Source organism: Chionomys nivalis, chromosome 2, assembly GCF_950005125.1.
Source record: "Chionomys nivalis chromosome 2, mChiNiv1.1, whole genome shotgun sequence".
NCBI lineage: Eukaryota > Metazoa > Chordata > Mammalia > Rodentia > Cricetidae > Chionomys > Chionomys nivalis.
In genome coordinates, this window is record NC_080087.1 from 8,921,172 (window position 1) to 8,948,073 (window position 26,902).

At 41.7% G+C, this 26,902-nt stretch overlaps 1 protein-coding gene across 1 annotated transcript in view; it reads right to left on the reverse strand.

The window, feature by feature from the left end:
* Pacrg (parkin coregulated) overlaps positions 1-26,902 on the reverse strand; it is a 452,266-nt gene that overhangs the window by 354,886 nt on the left and 70,478 nt on the right. Inside the window, exon 2 of the mRNA XM_057763180.1 lies at positions 20,880-21,014. Within this exon, the coding sequence (XP_057619163.1) occupies positions 20,880-21,014 (135 nt within the window). The remainder of the gene's footprint in view (positions 1-20,879; positions 21,015-26,902) is intronic.

Here is a 26,902-nt window from a genome sequence, read left to right on the forward strand (position 1 = left end):
ATGCAAACTGGAACAGACAGGATGTTATATGATGCTGCAGTTACAAAGAATGATTAGCTAATATTTATTATCTCAAATGTGGTCCTCTAAAATCCCACCTTTTAACCAGGGAAGAAAAGAGACCCATCAAATTTTCTAAGGCCCAGAGATATCACTGCATGGCATTCTTAATATGTCACCGCATTCAGAACCCCAGCACCAAGGGAACAGACTAGATGCTATGTGTCCGACATCTAGTCAGCATTTGACATAGTAAATGTTCAGTAAGTATTGTTTCACGAAACATTTAACTAAAAGGAAATCCATAAATATCAATTGAGCATTAGTCACTTTCCATGATGAAGGCCCACCTTGGGTAAGAGGTCTGGAAGGTGCACTTTAGAGTCCACTTTTCTCTGCCCAAGAGCCTCAGACCCAGCCACCATATACTACACCCCAAGCACTATTGCAGGAATTTATCCGATGGAACAGCAGACACTGTGAGTGTTTGCAGCCATGACTGCCCGGTCAGAAATTCCAGCATGGAGCAGCGAAGGCCCATTCCGGCCCTGCTCCTAGCAGAGGAGTGACTGGCAGCTGGAGTCACTTTTCCTAGGTGGCATAACCATGGTAGGTATCCCCAGGAGATGATCACATACCCAGGAGCATAGGGACAGCAGTGATTAGACCAGATAAAAACGAATATGAAGTGAGGGAGGTGTGTGGGGATGTCCTGGGAGTTGGAAGGAGAGTAAGTGAGGATAGCTATGACCAAGATACTGTATACATGCATGAAATTGTCAAAGAATTTTTTTAAATGTTAAATCAGATTTAATCAGATTATACAAAGCCACTTTTATACTGACCACTTTAGAAGTCCCCTGCTTATGATCCAATAGTGGAGATCCCTGGTCTGGTCACCAAGAAGACCACATTTCTGTTACTAAGTACCTGACAAGTTCTATTTTGTGCAGTCTTGGGCCTGTGCATCTGTTTCTTTGGCTTCACAGCACCCGGAAGACCAGTTCTAACACACAGGACTGGGGATTTCTGAGACACCTAGCATTAAATTGCATTCTTACATTAAAGGAGTATGCAATACTTACTGTAGAAAACAGTAAGCAGCCTTCTTGAGGTTAGCACAGAATAGATGTGCTTTAATGGCTATCAGGCAAAGTAAATCAGATTAAAAGGCAGACAGAAGAGACTATTGGAAATAATGACGGTAACAAAAAGTGGTCAGTGGATGTTTATTGGATAAATGAGTAAACGAATGAACTAAGAAGACTGAGAATGACTAGGGTAGAAGTGAGCAAGGTGACAAGGTCCTGCCTGTGCTGCTTCCAGCCTTTTCCTGCCAATTTCCTTAAGCTGCCTCAGGGTCAGGGTAAGGGTTAGGGTTAGGGTTAGAGCTAGGGTTAGGGCTAGGGCTAGGGTTAGGGCTAGGGTTAGGGCTAGGGTTAGGGTTAGGGTTAGGGTTAGGGTTAGGGTTAGGGTTAGGGTCAGGGGTTATCAATTCTTTCATAAGAATTTCATGGGGTTAGCATTAGTGTTAGGGGTTAGGGTTCGGGCTAGCACTAGAGCTAGGGTTAAGGTAGTGTTAGGGGTTAGGGTTAGGATTAGGGGTTAGGGTTAAGATTAGGGGTTAGGGTCAGCATTAATATTGGTGGTTAGGGTTATGGTTACGGTAGTGCTTATGTTAGGGTTTTGATTAGGGGTTAGTGTTAAGATTACGGGTTATGGTTAGCATTAGTATTGGGGGTTAGTGTTAGGGTTTGTGTTAGGGTACTCAGGGTTAGGGTTAGGGATCAGAGCCCCCCCTTTTAACCATATGCTTGTAAACAAAACCTTTTTAAGATCTCTGTTCCATACGCTGCCTCCCCTTTTTCATATGAATTTTCACTAATTGGTGGTTTTTAGAGACACAATGTGGTTGTTTGAATGAGAACAGCCTCATAGCCCCATATATTAGAATCTTTCATCATCAGCAAGTAGGACTCATGTCACTGGGGGTGGGATCTGAGCTTTCAAATGTCCACACTAGGCCCAGATTAGGATGTAATTCCCAACCACTGCTCCAACACCTGTTTGCGTGATACCATGCTCCTTGCCTTGATGATAATGAATTCAGCCTCTGGAACTATGCAAGCCCCTGATTAAATGCTTTTTTCATAAGAATTGCCTTGCTCATGGAATCTTTTCATGGCAATAGAACAGTGATTTAGACACATAACAAATGCCTTTCTTACCCTGTTTTGCCTAGTTTAGCCATAGAGAAAGGTTATTATGACTCTGAGGTAAAGAATAAGGACATTTATAGAGAATGACAGAAGAGCTTTGATTTGCCATGACACAGTCTTGAGGAGGAGACCAGGCCAAGGGGTACATTTATGAAAAGATAGGTCTTACCTTCAGTTCTAAACTCAAGGAAGGCAGCTTGACCGTCTAGTGGGTGAGTGCCTGGGAACAGGCTGCTCCCACACAGTGAGAATCACAGTAGAAACAAGAATCTTTCCAGGTGCTGGTGATGCCACCCGATTTTCAGCCTGCCTGCGTTCAAAAGTATTCCTTGGGAACCCTAATGCACCACATTTTAATTCCTAAATACCTGTCAAGTTGGGAGCGTAGGCCCCAGTCCCTCGCATCTATCCCAGTCCCCAGGCCTGGTCTGGACTCCAAATCCCAGCAGGCCAGATCCTGACCCCTCCCTGGGGTGGGGTCAGGACCACTCCCCAGGGTATTTAAGTGATCCCCCAAAAGAGGAACACGTGGCCTCCCTTTCTTCCTCCTGGGGGTCGCATTCCTGCGGCTTCCCGGTTCCCTCTCGGGGGCCACCGGAGAGCGTAGAACTCCCATTAAACCTGGATATTTCTTAATTTGGCTTGCTTTGATTTGGCTTGATTGGGAATTTTTGCATCGTCAGGGAGCTAACATTAAGAAATATTCCTAACAATACCCACTTCTGCTCAACCCCTGTCTTGACTGTACATATAGCTTATGCCTATCTCATGAATTTCAAACCTCAAACTGTCTCTGTTATTGCATGGTAGAGAATAGGAGGGGTGCATGGAGGTCGATGAGAGGAACAGCGTGGAGCCATAGTCAATCAGTCAACAGCAGGTGTTAACAGCATTCTGGAAGAAGACCACTGTGGTTCTCGGGACTCATAGAAATTGCTTCCAGGATCCCACAGACATTCAGATTCATGCATGCTCAAGTTCTTTATATGAAGCAGCATTGCTTTACACATCTTGTCGCATGCTTGAAACCATCTATTGACCACTTACAATGTCTAAATGCCACAGAAATGCTGGGTTAGGTGTCACACCTGTGGAGTTCTGACAGTACAAAGAGCCTGTGCATTCAGTACAGAAGTGATCTCTGATCTGTATATTTTTTGATGCATGGTTGGCTATATCTCCGAATGCCAAAGCCATGGACAGATGGCCAACTGTACCTCTTTCTTTAGCTAGAGCCCCTTTTTGCTGACCATCTCTCTACTGTGCTGATGTGTGAAGTTCTTCTCTAACTAAATATGTGTGAAAATCAAGTGCGACAGAATCAGAGGTCGAAAACCAAGGCTTATGCAATGATAGGTGTGCCAAGGCCCAGTTAAAAATGTGACCATTGAAAAACATTGGGTGCCGAACAGTCTCTGGTTCAAAGCTTGGGTTTTTCCCTCAGTATCTGTAGGAATTCAGGGGTTTCTGGAGCAGGTGGGAGGTTCTCCTGTGGGAGCCATCCTTCCCACAGTTAGAGGAAGGGAACGCTCTGGTTTCTGTGATAAGGCCACACCTTGCTTGGTTCAGTCTGCTACCGTTAGAGACTCTTGCTGTGGCCGACGCCATTTCTCCACAAGTGCTTGCTTCTCGCCAGTCCTACAGCATAATAACTTAGGGCAAAACATTTCTCCAGGTCTTTGCGTCCTCATGAAGTAAATCTGCATGCTTTTCTCTCGTCAATCTGTCTTTTGTGTTAGGAGTCTCCTCCTGAAGCCAGGGGTGTGGAAAAAGGTGTCTCTCTCTCTACAGTGACAATTCCTGTCTCCGGAATCTGGACTCAGTTATACATTCTTTCAAACAAGCCAAGTCGTATATTTAAATACCCTTTAAATACTCTGGGAACTCTCACCAGGTTCACATTAAGGAGTTGGTGAATATTTTGTAATATTAATTTTGGGAAGAAAAATAAATGACAAAGCATGTACTCAGTTAATTACACAAAATTTAAATTTCTAATATAACACCTGCATATCTAGTTGGTTTTCAAACACCCCCTTCCTTCTTAATTTATATGGCAGACAGTGGGGCAGTTAGCTAGATTTACAGTTTCCAAAACATGGGAAATCTTGCACGATTTAAAATTAGTTCTCACTTCATTCTTCTCATGATTAATCATCTACCCTCATGGACCTGGCATCACCAGTGACTTCTGCTGCACCCAACGAACTGCAGCCATCAAAAGACGCGATGGAGGGAGGGAACAGCCCAAGAACACGCCTGCCCTCAACTCTTGTCTGAAGGAGGGAACAGCCCAAGAGCACGCCTGCTCTCAGCTCTTGTCTGAGGGAGAGAACAGCCCAAGAGCACACCTGCGCTCAGCTCTTGTCTTCACCTTCTCTAACTTCATCCTATGCACCACATCGCATAGATGCCACAGTGGATGTCTGTGTGTTTCTACAAAGAACAGAACTTTGTTTCACAAACTCTTTCTCCAAAAGCACGTGAGTGCCTCCCTGCAGGCCAGACTGAGCCTGGGTTAGTACTCAATCTTATGCAAGTTCCCTGAAGATGGGACGTAGTGCTTCTGCGACTAAAGGCGTCTGCTTCCTGCATCTGCTCATTAGCAAGGGCTACATTTTCAAGAGAAGAGGAAGAGCTTGGTTATTTAGGCTTTCTTTTATTTAAAATGAAAAGTACTGTTCACAGAGGAAATACATATTTGCATATGCTTATAAAATATTTACATGGAAATATACAAAACACAATCATTTATGATCCCTTAATTAGTCTTTGCGTGGAATAAGAACTTAATGGAAATAGAATTTGTTAATTCATTAGTGTTGGGCCATAACTCTGGCATCATCTCTCAGTAATTAATAGGACCTGAAAAGAACATTGTTTGGTTTTTATTGCATTTTCCCCTTTAACACTTTACTCTACGTGATCGTAGTACATTTTCAGAAGTGAAAAGTATCAAGTTAAGACTCATTTTATTAAAATAATTTAGAGGATAGTAACCAATGACCATCCCTCACGTGTCCACTGCATCCCGCTCCACTGCATCCACTGTGATTATCTCCTCGTCCCTCAGCATATTACCGGTTCCTGGCCTCTGTATTTATGACTTGCCTGCTGGATTTATCCTCCTACCCTGGAAGTGCCGTGCTGTAGAGATGTGTCTGCTCTGCTCACTGCTGGAGTGAAGGCCCCACAGCAGTGCTGGGCGCTCACCAAGCACTCGGGGAAGCTACTGAATGGATGGGTGCTATGTGTTCAGTTGTGTTAGAATCAATCAGATGCACACAGGCAAAATCAGCTCATCAGCAAGAGTACAGCTTCAATATGATAAGCTACTAGAATTTATAGACGTGAGTTCTGTTTGTCGGCATAAGTGACATTTGGTGAGCGGTTAACGGCTCTGTGTAACTCCAGTGGCAGAGGATCTGAAACCCCCTTCTGGCCTCTGTGGGCACTGCATTCATTTGGTGCACAGACACACATGCAGACAAGAAGGTCATACATAGAAAATAAAAATACATTTAGAAACCTTTTTCTGATAGGTGGGCAGCTGCCTGTTGTATGGGATAAGCAGAGGGAAGGTGGAAATATTGGTGTGTTTACGAAAGGACCAGTGTGAGCTGATGTGGGATTCCCCTCTGCATGCTGTGAATATGTTTATCACCATTGGTTAATAAAGAAGCTATTTTTGCCTATTGCAGGGCAGAATAGAGATAGGCAGGGAAAACTAAACAGAATGCAGGGAGAAAGAAGGTGGAGTCAGGGATATGCCATGTAGCTACAGAAGGAGAAAGACATTGGAACGTTACCGGTAAGCCACAGCCTCATGGTGATACATAGATTAATAGAAATGGGTTAATTTGGGATGTAAGAGCCATCTAAGAATGCACCTAAGCCATTGGTCAAACTGTGTTGTAATTTTGTGTGATTATTTGGGTCTGGGTGGCTGGGAAACATTAGAGCAGTCTCAGTCTACAGTGAGCAACATTATCAAGCAAGGAACAAGATGTATGTTTGAAATCTACACACAAAATGACTGCTGCTGGCTATGTAAAGAACAATAAAGGGGTTATAGTTGTTTGAGAACTCAGATAGTACTGTTACACATTAATAACATGCAGACTGTCTCACCACAAAGGTTTCCTAAATTTCAGCTGTGTTAATTACTCGGGGTATGAACTAATACTCAGCAATGGCGACTTAAGGGGGAAAGTGTTTACTTGGGGATCTCCATCTGTGGGGACACAGGCATGGCAGCAGGCAGTTCCAGCGTGAAGGGAAAATATTTCATATAGACTGGGGAGTATGGGCATAACAAGGCTGGTGACTCATGGTTTTCTCCTTTTCCTCTTTTTTATTCAGCCATGGGTTGGTGTTCTTTACATTCAAGGTGTGTCTTCCCCAAACGGGCATTCCATCAATGCACTCACTGTTTCCCAGTCCTTTCATACTGACAGAGAAGTCCCATAGAGATATACTCCGCAGAGGGCATATTCATCCAGTTACAGAGCTTGTTAGCTCCATGAAGTAATCTAAATTTTAATACTATTAACAGGTCAAAACATTTCTCCAAATGTTGTAAGCAGCCCGGGCCATTCCTTCCATTTCCCCAGTGTGGCCACAGACCACAGTCATCAAGATTCACACTTCTTCACAAAATGAACCATCTGCTAAATTGCGGCTTGAGATTTGAAGCTGGTCTCAATTGTTAGTTTATTAAATGCAATAAGTTACAATAATGAAGTGTTAAAATTACAACCCACATGGGCAGGAGAAGCTAGTGATTTCCAAATAGAATTATAAAAATCTTAACTCTTATGTTTTTTGACTTGTGGTTTTAATATCTGCAGTCTAGTCACTGGCATGTCTAATAATACATTTACAAAATATAAAGAAAAATGAACACAAATGAACAATCCCTTTGTGTATACATGAACACTTTTTCGTTACCCAAGTGACTCTTCAAAACAGTGTTAATATATCTGAAGTAGTTCTTTCAGGGAATGGATGATGTTTAAAAAGCTAAATTCTTCCCAATCTAATGTTATACTTTCTTTTTGAAAAATGCTTCACAATGTTTTAAAAAAGTCATACAGCTTTTTGTAAATGAGATGCCGTTTAAAGATGCTTCCAATGAATGGGTAAAGTCTGTTGAGAAATTCACGGTTCTCAGGAGAGAAGTAAGAAGACAAAGATCTCCTTTAGAGAGTGCTGACCACCTTGATCTGATGATAAATTTTATAACAACAATTGAAATCCTAACTTAAGCACAAAAGTAGGAACAAGATACATAATACACACACACACACACACATTTGTATGAAAACAATAAGTTGCAATGTCCACGTTCTTCATGTCTTGTTCTTATGATTTTTATGAAGAAAAAATAACTTGTCTTAATTTATACATGTATGTATAATCACACACATAGACATACTATATGTATTATCTTACTGCCTTTAATAAAGCAATTCCGTGTGAAATAGAGTGTCTTATCTTATTATACTGGCTTTATACCAGAAAAGCCCTACAGTTGGCCTCACAGTAGGAAATGATTATTTTTTAGCACAGTCCTCTCTCTGTAGCTCAGAGAAGATACTGATGTATCTAAAAATATTATAGAATTAATAAAAAGTTCTCTGGTTCAAATGATTAAAATTTATCAATATCAGATGAGCAATTTACAAATCATATACATCCCTTCTCCAAAGTAAGAATGCAAGTTCCCAGACAGCAAGTGAAGAAGTAATTCAGATCTGGAGTAGACGCCATAGCATGGAGACAGAATAGAGAGGACGGGCCCCTTAAGGGTGCGCTGAAGATCAAGTGCTGCAGAGACACACTGGAAAACATACCTCAGGCAGGTCCTCATTCCAAGTCTAAGATATTCAGAAGAAAAGACAAATTTAAATTTGCATCACAGCAGCTAAAATTTAATATGTAAATATGAAAGAAACTTAAAAGGAGCAGATTCAAACCAAGTAACCCATCAATGACAATAAGAAAAGCCATTATGTAAAAAGCAGATGTGAAAATAAACACAGTTATGTTCTTTAAAGAAACAAGAATAAATTAAAGGAAGGATATTTGTCAGAACTAAACAGGAGAAGATTTCAGACGATGAAGTAAACAAAAGAGGAAACAGAGTTTGTGTTATAAAAAGACAAAAGGGAAACTAGAACAGGAGGGTTAAACAGGGAGTGGAGTGGAGATGAAGGAGGGAAGATGGGAGGAACAACTAACAATGAAGGCCATTTGAAAACCATATAGAAGCCCACTACTGTAGAAGCTTCCTAAAATACATGCATATATGAAAGGAATTTAAATGGAGTAACCATATAACAGGGGAGATAATGTCTCTGTTAGAAATTTTATGACACCAAGTAAAACCTCCAGGGCCAAGAGAGGTTACATCTTGTGGGGTTGTCCAAAGGGATCCCACAGACCTCCCCAAATATGGTAGCCAAGACTATTGGCTATTCTTCATAACCTAACAGTAAGGTCTTAACTGCAGAAGATATACTTATTTATGTTACTGAACATGAAGAAATTGAGAAGCTTCACCCCTACTGACTAGAGTTTACGGTTCTGGAAGGTACCTTACATGCTACCAGAGGAGAAAAGCAACCATCAATATCACGTAGCTACAAATCCTGCATCCTACAGCAGTGACTCACCTGGAGGATATATTGGTGCAATAGTGGAACAAATACTAGGAATGTAACAAATCACTTTTTGATTGTATTTATAGTCTAATCAATGAGATTGAACCATACCTGACATTGCTAGCATGGCCAAGAACCTGAGACCACATAGGTCGTGCATCTATGGGAAAACTCAAAACTATTATTCTGCTAAAGGACATTGATGTGGGGTTCCCCTCTGTATGCTGTGAATATGTTTTAGCATCATTTGTTAATAAAGACGCTAATTTGGCCTATAGCAGGGCAGAGTATAGCTAGGTAGGAAATCCAAGCAGAGATAGAGAAGGAAAGAAGGCAAAGTCAGGCAGACGCCATGTAGCTGCAAAGGAGAAAGACACCAGAACCCTGCAGGTAAATCACAGCCTCTTAGTGAAACACAGATTAATAGAAATGGGTTAATTTAAGATATAAGAGCTAACTAGGAATATGCCTGAGTTGTTGGCCAAACAGTGTTGTAATTGATATTGTTTTTATGTGATTATCTGGGTCTGGGTGGCTGGAAAATGAAAAAGCGGTCTTCAATTACAGAACATAGCAATAAAATGATATTTAATGACATATAGCTGTAGCTACAGATCTATTCTTTGCTCAACCTTCATCAGAGAAGTGGATTCTTGCAGTAGATGGTATTTAACATAGAAATCCACAACTGAACAACATGCAGAGAGTAAGAGACTTTGAGATGCTCTGCCCTAAATGGGATGTCTTCATCAAACCTCTTTCCCCTAGTCTTAGGGATCTATGCAGAAGAGGAGGCAGAGAGATTGTCAGAGCGAGAGGCGGTGGTGAATCCGTCCTCTAGACTCACCAGGGCCGACGAGCATATAAACTCACAGAGGCTTTGACAACACAGGCAGGACCTGCACAAGTTCCTTTTCCCAGAAGGTTTCAGTTGCAAAGAGCTTCTTGGAAAGATGTGAAACCTGCTGGGAAAAGGAGAAATCTCTTTTCTCCGATGGAGAGTCACTGGGTTTATCAGACACACTCCAAAGAAAGCCCATATCTAGGGATAGAACAAAATGACTCCAGATTGTTTGTAAATTTGGGTTTTGCACTTTTTCTGTATTTTTCTATCTTATTAAGTGGGTAGGAAGGAGCTGAAGGAAAGGAAGGAATATGATAGAAATTTATTTATGTAAAAATTTTTAACTAAGAAAGTAAATAAATAAATGTGAAGAAGGGATTGAGGAGAGCAGGAGAGGGCCCTTAATTAAAGCTGTGCAGAGAGATGGGGCTAGAGTGAGAAGGGACCAGCTAACTTTAACAGGGACTTGAGGGACCTTCCAGAAAGAGCCATACCTAGGTAAACATGTAAGCAATAGTAATCATTTCAAAATACTGAGCTGAATTCCGGAGTTAGTAATGCCCATTGATATTTGGGATTCCCACAATATATGGATCTGGAGATGTGTAGATTGACCTTTTGAAAGTATTTTAAATGCAAAATTTACTAAACATATATAACAATAAAATGAAGTAGGAGAAAAGCAAACTGCCACAATTAAACAATTTTCAAAGTGGTAAAATCATTATAGTATTTCAGTTTGAAAAGCTTACCTATATACATTATTTGTGCTATGTCATTAAAACAATGTTTTCATTACATACAGGATTAAGAATGCATGATCTATGCAAAAGAAATCAATGCAAGACTTGATATGAAATGAACTCTTCGGCATTTAGTTTCTACTTCTCCTTTGCTTCAGTGCCCAGGTCACCCAGGTTACAGGGCACTGTGTCACCTTCATTGTAAGACTCGATTCCTCTTAGGTCACTATTGGCTAAGTGCTGATGACATCGCGTAGCTTCGCTGTAATGAGACACATTCCAGTAACACACAAAGTAAAGAGACTAGGTGGTCGTAGTGGCACTTGAAGAGGGTCTCTGACATGGCGTCTCTCCACAGAACACAAAATTCAACATGCAAATGAAATTTAGAAAACATGGTTAAGAGAAAAGGAATTTTAGATCAGAAGGCCGGAAGAACCAGCACGAAACCACACAGTTTACAAGCAACTTGTAATTTTGACATTTGAAGCGCTCATTCCAAAATAGGCATACGGCTTCTTCATTGTTCCCCTATCTTCTGCGTCTATCTTTAAGTCAGACACAAAAGATCTGACACAAAACCTGGGGCTGGAGGAGTAAGGAGCAGCTGTCACCAGCCGGTGAGGGTGCATTAATTGATATTTATGATGAAATGCCATAGCCTTGCTTCCAACTCCTCCCCCATCAGGGTCGCTCTTCTTACCCCACCCAGTCAACTCTTATCCAGAGCACAGACAAACACGGAACAGGATGTACGGACAGAGACTCCTGGTAGCAGATGGCATTTCTGTCCTATAAATAGCATGTCTCATGAGCAAGATGCCACGGGTAAGGACAGAGGAGGACAAAGCTACAGAGACTGCAGGCGACTGTGCGCCCCCTCCAGTGCAGTGTCCAGAGGCAGAGCAGATCCTGTCGGGCCGGCAGAGCAGGACTGGATGGCATGCTCACTCTAGACACCGTGGCATCGTTAGCTGCTTTGCAGTTTGGCTGAGACTACTGAAGTTAATCTTGGGCAGTAATAAATAGTAGATCGATACTAAGGAAAATACGAAAGCATAATAAAACACCTGCAGAAGTCTAAAAAGTGGATGAAGAGAGGAAAATATCTATGAGACGGCAGCAGTGATGGACAGGCTGAACCAGTGCAGCCCACACACATTTGCTCCTACAACAAAACAGAAAGCGTGTGGCCAAAACAAAAGACGGACTACTTCAAATAAACAGACAACAAATTTGCAATATTAGTGCAGGGACAAAAGATAGGGCAAATGATAGACACACAAAGCAGAAAGAGTAGGCTTTCACGAGTGGATGGAGAGTCAAACTGCTTTCAATATTTCACTGTTTCTACATTTATATTCATATTTTATTATACAGTAATTTTATATTCTGCAGATACAAGGAGGGAAGCCATTTTAATTTGAGAAAATAATGTATACTCTGAAAAATTATACATTAAGAACATGAGAATATTTACATATATTAAGTAATAGCATTTTTTAATGAAATTGCTTAAAGATATACATATCAGAGAGGGGTGTGTCTAAAAAAGAACCTAAGATTGGGAATTTATAGTTTAGAAAATGTGGGTTTTCATTTATTCAGCCTGAAGCCCAATTTTGGAAATTGTATAGGGTTATTCGTTGGGAAGGAGATGTCTTACGCTAGGGGCTGAAGATTAATTAATGTTTAATGATTTTTGTATAGTTGTACATTTTTTCTAATAGCAAAAGTGCTTCATCTATAATGAACTTGGAAGGCATCCGCAGCACACATGTGTACACACACACACACACTTTTCACATGGTTGGGCATCACACCATGAGAATTATTATGGGGAAAGCCATATATGGTGCTAAAAGTGAAATACACATGTAAATACACATAGATACACATGGAGACATGTTGGCACATGTATTTTCCAAGGGCATTACAATGAAATTACACGCTAAAAGATGGTTGTTAGCCACACAGGGCCACAGTTCCATAATTCCACTACTGCAAATGATGAGGCAGAGGGACCCTGAATCCTAGGTCAGTCTGGACCATATGACAAAACCTTGTCTCAAAATTTAAAAAATCAGAAAATGAGTTTGAATACCATTAATTTATCTAGGTGATAGCCTTATAAACAAATTCACATCTAGATGTAGCAATCTCATATACTACATATGTAAATAGTGTTATATATGATTTATGACATATTTTAGAGAACATAAGAAACATTACAGTTCTATTTTAAAATTTATTAATTTGTCCTTTCCTTGTTAAATTGTATAAAACTGTTAAAATTCCCAGAATGCTGTGCCCCTATGATTATAGTTTCTTAATCTAGCCTTTCAGTGCTCCTTAAAGTTCCACATGAAACTTTATCTCATGGATGTAAAGGAAAATCTGCTAAAGGAAAAAGACCTAGGGGAACAGTGGGGTGACTGCTACTCTCTGCCTACATTTGTTACTTTCCAGGTCTCCCACTGCAGCACGGGCCACTTTCAGAGCAGACAGTCAGCAGTCTGGAGAGCTGAGCTTGGACAGATTCTAAACACTAAGGCCATGACAAGAATTGCCTGTGCTGTGATTTCAGTGACATGAAATGCCTCCAGGAATGCTAACCCGTCTTCAATAGGGGGCCATGATGTCGCTTACTTCTTCCACTCCTCAGTGTTTCCATATTTTATAAGGTAGATATGTATAGATAGGTTTCATACTAAGAGCAAAATTTTACAAGCGGTAATAACAATTCCAGGTGTATTTCAGGAATATGAGTTCAACTGAGTAGTCTACCAACAATGATTTTTATCATTAAACTTACAATGCCAGGATTGCATTTTTGATAAAGGCAAAATATATTTTCCTAAAGTTATTGCTTCAAAAATAGAGTAAGATTAGCATAATTATTTATTAACATTACTATTAGATTTTTGCGGGAAAGCAAAAGAGAAACAATACAAATACTACTACTAAAATCACACTTTGTCTCTGGAGTTACGGACCACTCTAAATAAAGACAAGATACCGTGACATACTTTTTCATGATCAAACTGCCAATCTCATCCCATTTGGAACATGTAGACCAGCTTTGGGTCTGCACAAGGTTCATAAGGTGAGGGCGAGAGACGAGCGGGAACGCAGACAGGGAGTTATTCCCGAAGTCACAGGCTGGCCGAGAACCAGAGATTCACCTTCTGAGGAAGACACGGCAAATATATCGAAGATCTCTCTGTCTCCAACAGAATTTCCTGACAGCACACACTTCCCTTGAAGGATTCAAGAGCCCCCTACTACAAGGTGGCAAGGGTCACCGCTAGGAGGGTGGTAGCAATTTCATTTCCTCTGGGATATTAAGTGACAGACAACACACTGTTCTGGCAAGAAAAGAAGCGCCCCCCCCCCCCCCCCCCAAGTCACCAACCAAGGCCTTAGTTCTCAGCATGATTTGTTTTCTTCTGGCTGTCTACAAAGATCTGCAGCTCACAACACTGCCTGCTTCCCCTGGGGCCCCAGAGAAGGGAACTGTCCTTAGCCGATGCCGCCTCTGAATGGCTCGGCCTTCCCTTTCCATCTACAGGCTTTCCGGAGTTATAAATCAGTTGACTTTCTAGCTCGATGAGATGGCATATGCCCTAGTTTGAGGAACAGATGGAGGCTTGGGGGAGAATTGTTTCTGAAGGCTTGCTACAAGCAGCTCTCCTCCGTGAAAGGGAGCCATTCACACTGATTCTAACATGAATTATGTTGGCAGCAGGGAGCACCAGCCCATTCAGCAGAAAAACTTTCACCCACCTCAGAGGTCACCCATCCCGTCCAGATCCAGGTCATTTCTGATATGAGGCTGTATTTCTAAACTGTGCACATTGCAGGAAGAGTGATTTACATCAAACACAGGGATGGGATTGGGCACGGAAAAAAATCAAACCACCAGCACAGCACCGTAAAACAACAGCCAGAGGCCTACACTCCAGGATTTCTGCAGTGACCCTGGCTATTAATTAGTCATAGGAATTAACAATAGAATGCGCCATCTCTTTTCTAAGGAAATGGGGTGAGCTGTCACTTGTCTGTGGCATTTCCCTTAGAAATTCTACTAGGTCCTGTTCTCCACCAAAAGTTTTGCATTTCTCAGAAACAGCAGAGGCCGGGACAGTTTCAGGAGAGCATCCGTCCTTCTTCATGGGAAGCCAATTACTCAGCTCAAATACATTTGCCTACACGAGCTCAGAAATCAATATCAGCTTTACCTTAAGGGCAACAAGCGGAACATTAATTTTTTGAATCCTTAAAAAATTGGAACATTTAAGAAACTGAAGGCACCAAAGAACTAAATTATAAATCAAGATTGTAGGAATGAGTGACGATTCCAGGGGCAAATAAATGGGGTGGCATCATGTTACAGTGTGACTTACTTTAGAGGGAAATGACATTTTCAGACAATGAGCGATCACGGTTTGGGGTTGGTTTTAATTGTAAGAAAATCAGTCCACATTTGAATAATATTATACTAAGCAACTGTTTTTCCTGGTAGGAAATGATCAGTTATGTGGATGAAAACTGTCACACTGACGGTTTTGCAGAGCGATGAATACCAGTGCTGCCTAGCGGGAAGGATTAGCAAAAGAAGGAAGAAACACCAGTGGGAGCCTAGACCAGGAGGTGTGGAAGCCACATCACTGGTTCTTTTAAAGACCAGGAAACTATCTGAAATTTTGTGCACTGCATTTCCTGGCTTAGATGTTCACGTCAGACACTGGGAGGGGCGGGGGGTGGGCATTGGTGCATAATCCAGGGTGGGTGCTCGGGGTAAAAGTTCATCCTCCTAGAACTACTAGTGTGTTTCTGAACCACAAAAATACTGTGGACTCGTGTCAAACCTGCTGCTGCTGACTTCCTGCTTATCCTCCAGAGGTCTTCGTCTCTGGAAAATTCCTATGGAATATTTGCTGTGCAGAGTACTTCACAAAATATAATGATAAGTATAAAACAACTTCTTTGGTCTCCCATAATTAAAAAGGATGACATTATGGTCCTTCAGACTGAAGATGAGTCCAAGAGAATTAGAGGCCGAGGTTGACATCAGTGACTACAAAGGTAAATCCTGTACCCAGGCAGCTCTGACGTGCTTGAGTTCATTTGCAGAACGCAGCCATCTGCATGGCTCAGAGTCTGCTCAGCCCCTCAGGGGAGAATGTGCCACCACAACCAGGAGCCTGACTCAGCCTCCAAAACGCTCTGCACACACTTCTCACTGAGCTTCTTGATGATCCTACCTCAGATCCTAATCCTGGACCCCTGCTTCATCTTCTTAATTATGCTAACTTTACATATCTTAGGATTTTTTAAATATATAAGATAACATAAATCAAATTTTAAATAAGACAAGGTGTACATATACAATTGACTTATTTAGATATATACTCATTGATTAAAAAGTATTACAAAGGAGTATGCATACTCCCTTGATTTGATTAATACTAAGATATATTTTTTTTTCATAGAGAAAAAGGTCTCATGAGCAAAATTTAATCAGTAGGTAGCCGTATAATTAACACAGTCACCTTGGGGAATGAATCCTTATATGGCAAAATTTTGCTCTCTCCAGGTAGAGGATATCTAGGTCCATCCTAACACGCTTGTGTCTGGTCTGCTGGATATAAGGGACGACTGAAAACTATTGACAATGTAATACAGTGGGGAGCAGCAGAACTGCAGGGGCCACCGCCAGCTGGTGTCTGGACAGGAGCCTCCTTGTCACATGGGAAGCGACTGCAGGGGCCACCGCCAGCTGGTGTCTGGACAGGAGCCTCCTTGTCACATGGGAAGCGACTGCAGGGGCCACCGCCAGCTGGTGTCTGGACAGGAGCCTCCTTGTCACGCGGGAAGCGACTGCAGGGGCCACCGCCAGCTGGTGTCTGGACAGGAGCCTCCTTGTCACGTGAGCGGGACTTGGAGAGAAAGCCCAGGTCCAGGTGCTGTCTCCCCTTTGGTGGCCATGTGAAAGGTTTATGATTTTGCGGCATTATATAATAATTTGCACATAAGGCTACAGGTTTGTCTAATTCCTCGTCAAATCCATATAAAAATACATTTAGAAATTTAGTAGACACTAAAGCTTCTTAGGGGATGTCACACATTTTTTTTCACAGAGCCAAGTGTCACGGACTGACAGAGGTGAACTGAATTCACATCTTCTTTATCAAAATGCCTATAAGATGAAAGAATAGAGATTCTTCGGGGCATCTGAAGCTCTCTTTATCTTTAAAGTGAGTGGCTAAAGCCAGTATGCCTATGATATTTTTCCCAACTCTCTTACCCAAGGTAAGCTGAAGTGGCTGTTTTTAAAGAAATAATTCTCAGCTATTAAATAAAACAACAGTTTGGAATCCAAAGTTGTAAAACCATAATTCCACAGGGGCCATTAAAACATACAAGAAATGAATTTATTTCAAGTTTCTTTAGCTGACCGTCCTGTGGCCTCACATTTCAGTTAGCTCCAGAAAAGCTCTTGGAAGGAGCATGGATTCTAGAAAGTGAAACCTAGAAGAGGGAAGAAGAGCAAAGGAAGTGGGGAGGAGAAGGAAGAGGAGGCAGAGAAGGGAAAGAAGGAGGGGCACATGCCAGATCTCACAGTAGTCATGGAAGATGGAGGGTCCCTGGAGGCAGAAACGAGGGCTCAAAGCCTAGAGTGCTGGAATTCCTTCTACAGTCCAAACCTCAGTGTCTGGGTCCAATCCCTCCCCACCACAGGCTGCCTTCTCCATGCACACATGGCATCTGGAGCAGCACAGGTGGACGGGACGTGCTGTGTACTCTTAGGCGTCTCTAACAGTTCTGTCTCCAGGATGTCCTGTGGAGCTTTTAGGTAGAGCCACACCTATCCCACCCCAACCGCTGTCCTTGTCATTCACATTCTATTAGTACAAGAAACTGAAGAATGGAAGTCACAACGAGAAAAATCTCCAATACGTGTTTTAAGTTTCTGTTGTCCATGCTGGTATCTGAATTGCACCTTATCTAGACCACGTGGCTCTTCCCATTTCTGTTCTTATAATGTCGATTTTGAAGATATCAGCCGTAAAATAAAGAGCCCCATTTCCTGACTACTAACAGCACTAAGAGAAATGTAAGAAAAGTTCTCACCGTGCTTCTGCATGGCACCAATAACTGGTAACGAGAGCTGCCTAGACACATTCTAAAAATGCATAGTCACAATTCAAAAAGGATTCCAGAAACCATATTCTAGACAAGATCTAGTCATCTTTCAGATATAATAAACTGGCAATGGGTAGGAATATAGAAACATCTGCTATATATACTTTATAAAGTTTCATTCGTATTTATCAAGAAATTTACACAGACCCACACAGATATATCCTGCTTTTCATTCTCAATAATAATTTTATGCGGCCATCGTCTTTCCGAGGAGCGTAACTGTAGACCGCCTTGGTGGGTCAGTTAGTCTAGGAATTGTAACCCGCCTGGCTGGTCAGTTATTCCAGGGTCCCGGAGAGGCGCTACCTGAAAGACATGGGCGGGAGACAGGAAGGAGGCCAAGCAGAGTTCTTGTCAAAGCCTCTGTTTATTAGCGTCATGGTTGTGTCTCACGCCAGGTCTTAATCTAGAGTTCTTCAGCTGAATGTGGTGACTATGTGGTGACTTAAATCAAAATTAATTAAAATGAAATAAAATTAAGGATCCAGCTTCTCAGTCTTGGTAGGCACATTTCTGAAGCTTGGTGGCCATACATGGCCAGTGGGACTGCAGCAGCTGCAAACATGCAGTGTTTCCACAGTCAAGAGCTATGGGACACCCATCTCTAGAGATTCGGGAGCAAACGAACATGTCCGTGTACACAGAACTATTCCGTCAGGTCAAGATGAGGGCCTGGAAGAGGCAAATGCCTCGCTCTGACTGCATTAATTTATAAGGGGCTCTATGACTGCTTTTGCTTTATCAAGGTGGGCACAGCTAATCTTGAACAAGGAGAAGGGGATTTGATGACTTGGGTGGACTTCCTGTCCCTTGGTAGAGTGGAACTGCCTTTAGCACAGCTTACTGGCAGTGAGCACTAAGTATTTCAAGCCACAGGGCTTTTGGAATTTTTATTACTTAACTGCACACACTCTCAGGGCCCTTGGAAATGCCCTTGGAGCCCCCAACTGCCACAGGGAATATTGAGAAAGACCTAATACTACTTGGGAAATGTTGTCCCTGGACAGTCTGCAGTGAGAAAGGCACAGTGGTTTAGGAAGAGGCATTTGGTTCATGGGGTCTTGTTTTTGTTTCTCACCTTCAGTATCTAAGCCCTGTCCTTAGGGATGGTACACTAATACCTCCCCTACTCCCCCTTAGCACCAAATTGTGCCCACAGGAAACACAAAGAATAAACCTACTACACCGAGAGTGTCCACAAACTCATGTCTGATAACATCAGTGTCTTATTTTGATGTCATAGTCATGCTGCAATACAGCAACAAAGTCCCGAGAGACAGACCCCACAGATTCTGGGATGAGACATCTCTCCCAACTTATGTACTATACAGCCGGTGCCGGTAAACACATTGTTTCTTTTCGTCATTGCTTTTGACTTACTCATTCAGTCCAGTAATCAAGAGTAGTCCCAACCAATCAATCTGCCTTTCCCAGATGAAACATTCCCCAAATGAATGTTAGACTTGCAAACACGAAATAAAAATATTTACCTCCTTATTAATTATTTCTTAATAATTTATTTTCAAGGTAATTTTTCTAACCTCGCTACCTCTAAAGTTGCATTATTGAATGAGAGGGAAATAAGTCTATATTATTGATGTACCATGGATGTAATTTATGTGTAGGTTGCACTTACTTAAAATATCCTAAACCATTTACTTATAAACTATTAGAAAATCTTAAGAGCATTAGTTAAGATTTTGAGAAACTTTCTGTTTCTTTATATGAACCAGATCATAAATAACCAAACACAAAATCCATGTGCTGAATCAAATATAAATGGGCCCAGACCCACGGTGTATGTTGGGAACGCACACTCAGGCTGAGACTATCATATTCCAAGTAGGTCTACTTGCTAGGCATCTTTCTTCACACACACACAAACATACACACACACACACACACACACACACACACACGTTCACAGAGCACACCCCCAGTCAACTGGTGATGGATCAAAGGGAAACAAGGACCCTCACCTCCCTTATTAGAAGTGTACAACAAAGTTTAATGATAAGGACTCCGCCATATTTTCGTTTTGTCATTGGTAACACATCTAAGTTCAGACAACTGCTCAAAACCTAGAAAGACTAGATACACACTGGATATAATCCACATAGCGCTCTCTGCTTTCCTGTGTGGGAGGGAAAGGGTAAGTTTAATACACCTCCACCAGCTATCAGCCTGGTAAGTTCCTGAATTCAACAACTTTGCGTTTTCATGCTAATTTATCTGTTCCTAACTATAGACAGCTCACACATCCGCCTCCAGACAAAGGCATTGACGCCGATTTCTTCGGCTCTGTGTCAGTTGCTTCTTGTAATTGAGGATGTTTGGCCCGAACCTTTTGTCTTGCTTAATCTGGTGTGATACTCGGCCTCCTGCGGCAGCTTTGCTATCTTTAGGCAGAGAGGCCTTTTCAGGTGATAAATATCACCGAAAGCAGAGCTGTTCATAACAAAAATAATTAAATAGCAGAATTGCTTGTAGATGGCATCCATTCCTCAAGTTAAATGTAAAGCCTTCTCCTGTTAGACTGACTTGTTTTCAAAAGGCACGTCGGCAAGCCTTTGGAGAAAAGGCAGGGCCACATTAAGATGGCGTCATTAGGTAATACATTTATTTTGAAGCCAATTAACCTTTTGTCGGGGGAGCGTTCATGCTGTAATGACTTGGCTGGCCGAGGTCAGCCTCTAACAGGCAAGGATGACAGCCCTGTCCCAGCCAATGGTGGCGCGGAGCTGGGATGGAGGAACCACCTTCTTGTGTATTCCACTCTGCATTCCCGGGGAGCACACAGTCCTGACCCATCCATTTAGGTAATTAAAGCTTCCATTTGGAAGTGTCCTGCAGGAAGGTGAAATCTGGGGGAGATAAATGGCGGTTGCTCTCTGCATCCAGCCGCCAGGTCCATCATTTGATGGACTGCTGGAAACAGGCCAGGCTGCCAGGCTCTCATAAAAATAGAGATGAATTGGGCTGCAGACAATTCTCTAAGGCGAAGCAGCTCTGTCATTTTCTTCTTTGAGGGCTATAATTTAATTGTTAGTCAAGGTGGATGGCTGACACAGGGCCCCGAGAGCTCGCCCACCACCACTCCTTTTCTGAGAAATCACTCCGTTTATTCACTTCGCAGCCAAGTTTGTTTGGCATTGGGGTGTCACAAGCGCAGCTGGCTGTCACCGCTGCCCAGACTTACCTTCCAGGCAATTTTGTTTCCTTTCGAGTCGTGCTCAAGGGCGATTGGGAAGTCTCCACGCTCATAAAATTTTCGGAATGCCGTGGGCTTGGTTGGCCTCTCTTTAAATGCCCCTGCAGCTGGAGGGCCCCGCACCTTGAAGAGGGGGAAAATACTCTTTAACTTTTAAAATAGGTTTTTAAAAAAAACTTGGTAGAAAGTATATTTGAAATAAAGTCCAAACTGCTTAACTAGAGACAACAGAAATCTTTGGTTAACACAAACACATTCAGGGGCTAGTTTGTTTTTAGCTACTTAGAAAGCACCATGATACAAGGCCACTTTAAACAGCCTTGTGTGAAGAAGGGATACCAGACTTTAAGGGACACTCAACAGAGTTCATAGTATCAGAACGGTTGTGACAGTCAGGTCTGATGTATGTTGTTGGAGGATCATAAAATAGTAAATTTAAAATATTTCCTTTGAAATCTCTGTCTCTCTGTGTGTAGAAAACGATGGCCTGGGTTATTATAAATATTAAGAACAAACTAAAGACTATGATATGAAATGAATGGTAATTAGGGAGTTTCTAAAGAAGAGAGGTGACCTGCAAGGATGCGCTCAGCAATCTCAATTCACAGGAAACAACATTAGAATAAACTGTATGAGAAAGTGTCTCTTCCCAAACTGCACTCTTCATTAAAAGGGAAATGCTTTCTGTATTATTTGTGCTGAGTGTTAGCTTTAAATTTGCATTAGCTATATCCAAACTCACCCACTAAGTTTAAAACTGAATGCTAAATAACCTATTTCTAAAAGTGCAGTTTACTGAATTGTTACAGTACAGACAAACATGTTGAGCCTCCTTACTTGCTGTAAAAAGGTGACTTCCAGTCATTTCATATACTAGTTTAACAGAATGACTATTTTTCTCTAACAATAAAGAAAAATAGACAAATACTTTAGCTTACCTTTGTTTTATATTAATTTATAATGCTTCTGTTAAAACTTTCATTGTAAGAAATATGTTTACATCTGCAACAATGTGATAAAGTACACACAAAATATAGGATGAATACGTGAAGTGGAGTATTTGGAACTGGGGGATATTAAGAAATAGGATGTAGCAGGATGCTGAAACAGAGGACGCAGCACTCGTTAGCGCTCGGGAGGCAGTCTCAGAGTGCACTGACACCCAGCGTGCCATTCCACCCTAACTGATGGGCTCTTCTCCAGGATTTGAAATTTATACTGATTTAGAATTATTTATCAGCATCACCACATTCTGCCAAATTCACTCACGTTAAAAATGGCCACAGACATCCGACGGCTACGTGGCACAGACTTCTGAGCCATGAGCTGGACACGGAGGAGACTGTTTTATCTTATTGCTCTCACCGGAACTGCACAGCGGAGACCCCAGCTGAGATGCTGCACTTTCGCACCTCATCAAGTATTAAATTTTGTGAATTAAGGGCTACCATTTTTTCTTTTGCCAAAAATTCTTAAAAGAAAATAAAAAGATTACCATGTGCCAACATGACACCATTCTATTTAACACCACCAGGAAAAGCGGTAGACTAAAGTATAAAAAGAGAAATTTTTTTTAGGTAAGGTGTCATGAAAGCACAAACATACTGAGTGGTGGTGCTGTGGCACCCGGGAACTGTTAGCACGAGTGGATGGGTCTGTTGAGAGCTGCAGTGCTGCGGCGCCAGGGAACTGTTAGTGTGTGGACCGGTGTGTATGTCGCTATCAGAGTCTATAGATGAGTGGGCAGCACAAATATCATTTACTTTATTTCTCTTATTTGATTTTGTAGATCCCCGTGCACTTGGAGGAAATAGTACATAAATCCCATGTACTCTTCATGGAGTTTCCCTGGGGTGATATATACAGAGGAGCTATGAGACCATATCACAATTAGCCTACTGACAATGATATAGATGATCATGGGATCCCTGTTTCTCTTAGGTAGTTATATATATCCTCGGCATCAGTCCCAATCCCAATTCTTTATCTCTTGGTAGCCACTATCTCTTCCTCATTTCTAGAATTTGGTTATTCCAAGAATCATATCGTGTATAACCCCTTGGAATTGACTCCCCGCCTAGATGATTCCAAGAGACTTACATACATGTTTTTTCAAAATGATTCAATACTTTCTAATACCAGAGAATATTCTGTGCCGTGGACCTAGTACAGCTTATTAAACATCCACCAGTAAATATATCTGGGGACTAGTCCTTGGGGACTAGTATAACCAAAACTATGAAGTTTTGTAAGTGGTATTATTTGTAAGTGGTAGAGAGTGTCCTTACCTTCTCCCACTTCCTTTCCTTCAAGGTTTTTAAATTATGGATGAATGCCATTTTTTCCAAATGTGGAAATTTTTCTACATCAATTAATATGCTTGTGTGATTTTTCTTTTGGCCTCTTTGATAATGTAGGTTTGAGATTTGGGAAATATGAATTCTATTTCCTTAAGTTATCCAGCTATTCAAATCATGTTTCCTATTGAGTGAATTATGGTGGCTCATATTTTTGAGAGATTTGCCCATTTCACCTAGATTACCAAAATGATCCACTAGCATGTTTCTCAAGTCTACAGGATATGTAATGACATCCATAATTCATTTCTGATACTTGACAATTAGTGTCTCTTTCGTTGTCAGTATGTAGATGTTTACCGTCTCTCTATGGAGACTCATTCTTTGCCTCCACATCCACTCTATAGTTTGTGTTCTCACATTCGTGTTTATTTCCAGTTTTCCTACTTGATTTGCAATTATCTTTCTTTTTGTTTTACGGAAGCTTAGATGATTGATTGGAGAGTTCCCTCTTTTTCAATGTCAGCACGCACTGCTGCAACCTCTCAATGCTGGCATGCACTGCTGCAGCCTTTCAGTGCCGCCATGCACTGCTGCAGCCTCTCAATGCTGGTATGCACTGCTGCAGCCTCTCAATGCTGGCATGCACTGCTGCAGCCTCTCAATGCTGGCATGCACGGCCTCAGCTTCCTCAACACTGTACTGAGAGTTTACAAGCCTGTTAGAAGTAGCAAATAATTTTCACCTACTCCACTGATTTTCAAAACTTTCCTGGGTTCCTGTGTACTATCTAGATATATTTTTAAGTTTGTTAAAGTTTGCTTTATGATCCAGAACATCGGTTAATATGGTAAATATTCTGTAACCATTCCTAATACATATGTGTTCTCTGTTACTTCTTAGGGTGTTCTAGATGTTTTGATTAGGGCCTGTCCTAGTCAGACTTCTACTGCTGTGATAAACATCATGACTGAAACCAAGTTGGGCACAAAAACATTTATTTCAGTTGAAGTTGTATTCCATCACACCATCACTGAGGAGTCAGGGCAGGAACCCAAGGCAGGAGCCTGGGAGGCAGGAGCTGAAGCAGAAGCCATAGAGGGATGCTGCTTACCGGTTTTATCTCCATGGCTTGCTCAGTCTACTTTCTTTTACAACCCAGGACCACTGGCTCAGGGTGGGGCACTGCCTACAGTGGGCTCAACCTTCCCACAGGAAGCCCTACAGATCTGCCCACAGACAAGCTGATGGAGACGTCCCTCAGCGAGATTTCCTCTTCCCAGACGTATGTAGGCTGTGTCAAAGTAATACAAACAACCAGCTTGGCCTCATCTCCTTATAAAGGTGCTGCGTTTCTCTGTACTCTTTTGGCTTCCTGACAGTTATTTTACAAGCTGTTGAAAGAGGACGGCTTCCAGCGAAAGCTGTGGATCTGTCCAGTGCTCTGCGCGTCTGCGATGTTTGCTTCACATATTTGGTCACACTCTATTCTGCTATGTTCACACACACTTACGGCATTTATGACGTCTAGGCAGAATGACCATTTTTAATATGGATTGTTTCTAGACTAACTTCTGCTACATTGTGCAATGATCCTCTCTGCCTCTGGAAATTCTCCTTTGTAATATACCTATAGCCATGTCAATTCCTCTTTCTTATAAGCAGAGTTGGGGTACTAAAGATATTTTCACATAGACTTTAAGCACCAGAGCTAGGGGAAAGACAGGTGCTCTGGAAGAAGTAAAATATATATTAGAACACAGGCATGGGGTACTTCCCTTAAAAAAGATAATCAAAATTACCTTTTAATTAGCATTTATGTCATATTATCTTTATCCATTTTCTTAAACTTTCAACATGACTTTCATTATATTTGAAGATATTTTTAGATAATATAACATTGATCATATTACGTAATTCACTTTATCAATCTCTGCCATTTACTTGGTATACTTCGACCAATTACATTCAGTGTACTTCTACAGTAAGAATTAGTATGTCATTTTTATTTGCTTTGTTTTTCTTTGTTTAAATTTTAAAAAGTTATTTTTTTCTTTCTGTGAGTAATTGAATGAATTTAGAGTTACATTTTGATGTGTCAGTTTGAGTATCACTATAAAGATTTTGTTATAGTGATTGGTCTGGCTATTACATTATATGAATAACATATCTTAATTATTAGTATTGTTAGCAGCTCTTACAAAATGTAGACATATTCTATTACTATTATAATTGCCTAGATTTATCCTTCTACATGATTAAGAGCCACATCAAACTCTCAGACTCTCAGGCATGGCTTATTTTCTTCCAGACAACCTCACCCCCTCTCAACCTCAATCCTTAAACTATCCTTCGTACTTACTCATATCTCCCCGCGTCCTTCCTCCCAGATGTCCCGAAAGTCTTTCCTTAATGCTTCCTTTCTGACAGAGAACTCTCTCAGACATTCTTTCATGGGTAGAGATGTTGAGAACACGCTCTCTTAGTTCTCAGCCATCTGAGAATGACCCGGTTATATTTCAGAAACAATATTTCAGCAGGTTATAGCATTTGCCGCTCACAGTTCTTTCCTTTAGACCTTGGAAAACAGCACTGCTTCTGTGTCCTCTCCACGACTGTTGGAGACAAGTTCATTGTCCTTCAAATGTCTGACAGTTTCCTCCTCATCTACTTCTTTCCCTTGTCTGACACTCACTCACGGGCCCTCTTGCATACCAGTGCTGTGTGGCTACTTGCATCACAGAGAGGAGAGAGGCTCAACAAGCCCCTCCCCCAGATTCTACTTACACAGATGCCAGAGCAGGCAGTTGTTGGGAGTTGTTACCCACACATGGGTGGGCTTTTCTTTAATGCAGCTGCCTTTGAGCCCCCCATGCTCCTATATATAACTCTAATGAACTTAACAGTCCACTAAGCCAGATATAGATAGAATTGTTTCCTCGTCTGTGGTTAGCGCCCTATCTTCAGTGAATGGGTATTTGCTTATGCGTACCCATGTAGAGTCACATAAGGACTAGACAAGTACTCTGCTACTGAACTATAGCCCAATCTGAAAAGAGTGTATTTGAAACCTTCTGTTTAAATGTCTCTTTAGGGATGTGGTATAGAGTTCATTTTTTATAAACTGGGATAGACATATTCATTTCTGCTTGGATCTATCTGTACCAAGAAAGGGAGTGGCTTCTAGCACCCATAAGGCCCACGATAGCTCCCAGTGGGAGCAAGTGGTGCTCCATTCCCAGCACCAGATACGGTGGGGTGGCCCACTGGACAGTACTGTAGCTCTGTCTTTCCACCAGGGGCCACTCTGGTCAAAAAGAGGGCAAGTCTCTCATTCCTATTAGGTGGGACACACGGAAGCCCAATCTCCCCCAGTGTCTCTGCTGACTTCACAGGCATGGGCACCTTCACTAACTCTAGAACTGAAATGCACAGTGCCACCTTTCAAACCCTTGGCTACAGCGCCTGGGTAGAAATTTGCTAACCAGGACCTTCCGCAGTTCCTCTTTCCTGGAAGTCAGCTGTTATGCACTAAGCCCACCCTCATTTATTTGGAATCACCTTTGCTAGCAATCACCTTTCCCCTGTGCTTTATATTTATTTTGAAAATAATTTCCTTTCCCCCTTTTGCCTCTTCTGCGATACATACTGCAATCTTTTTGATTCTGAACTCAAATTCTAACTGTTCAAATATTTGAAGGAACGAACATGTTT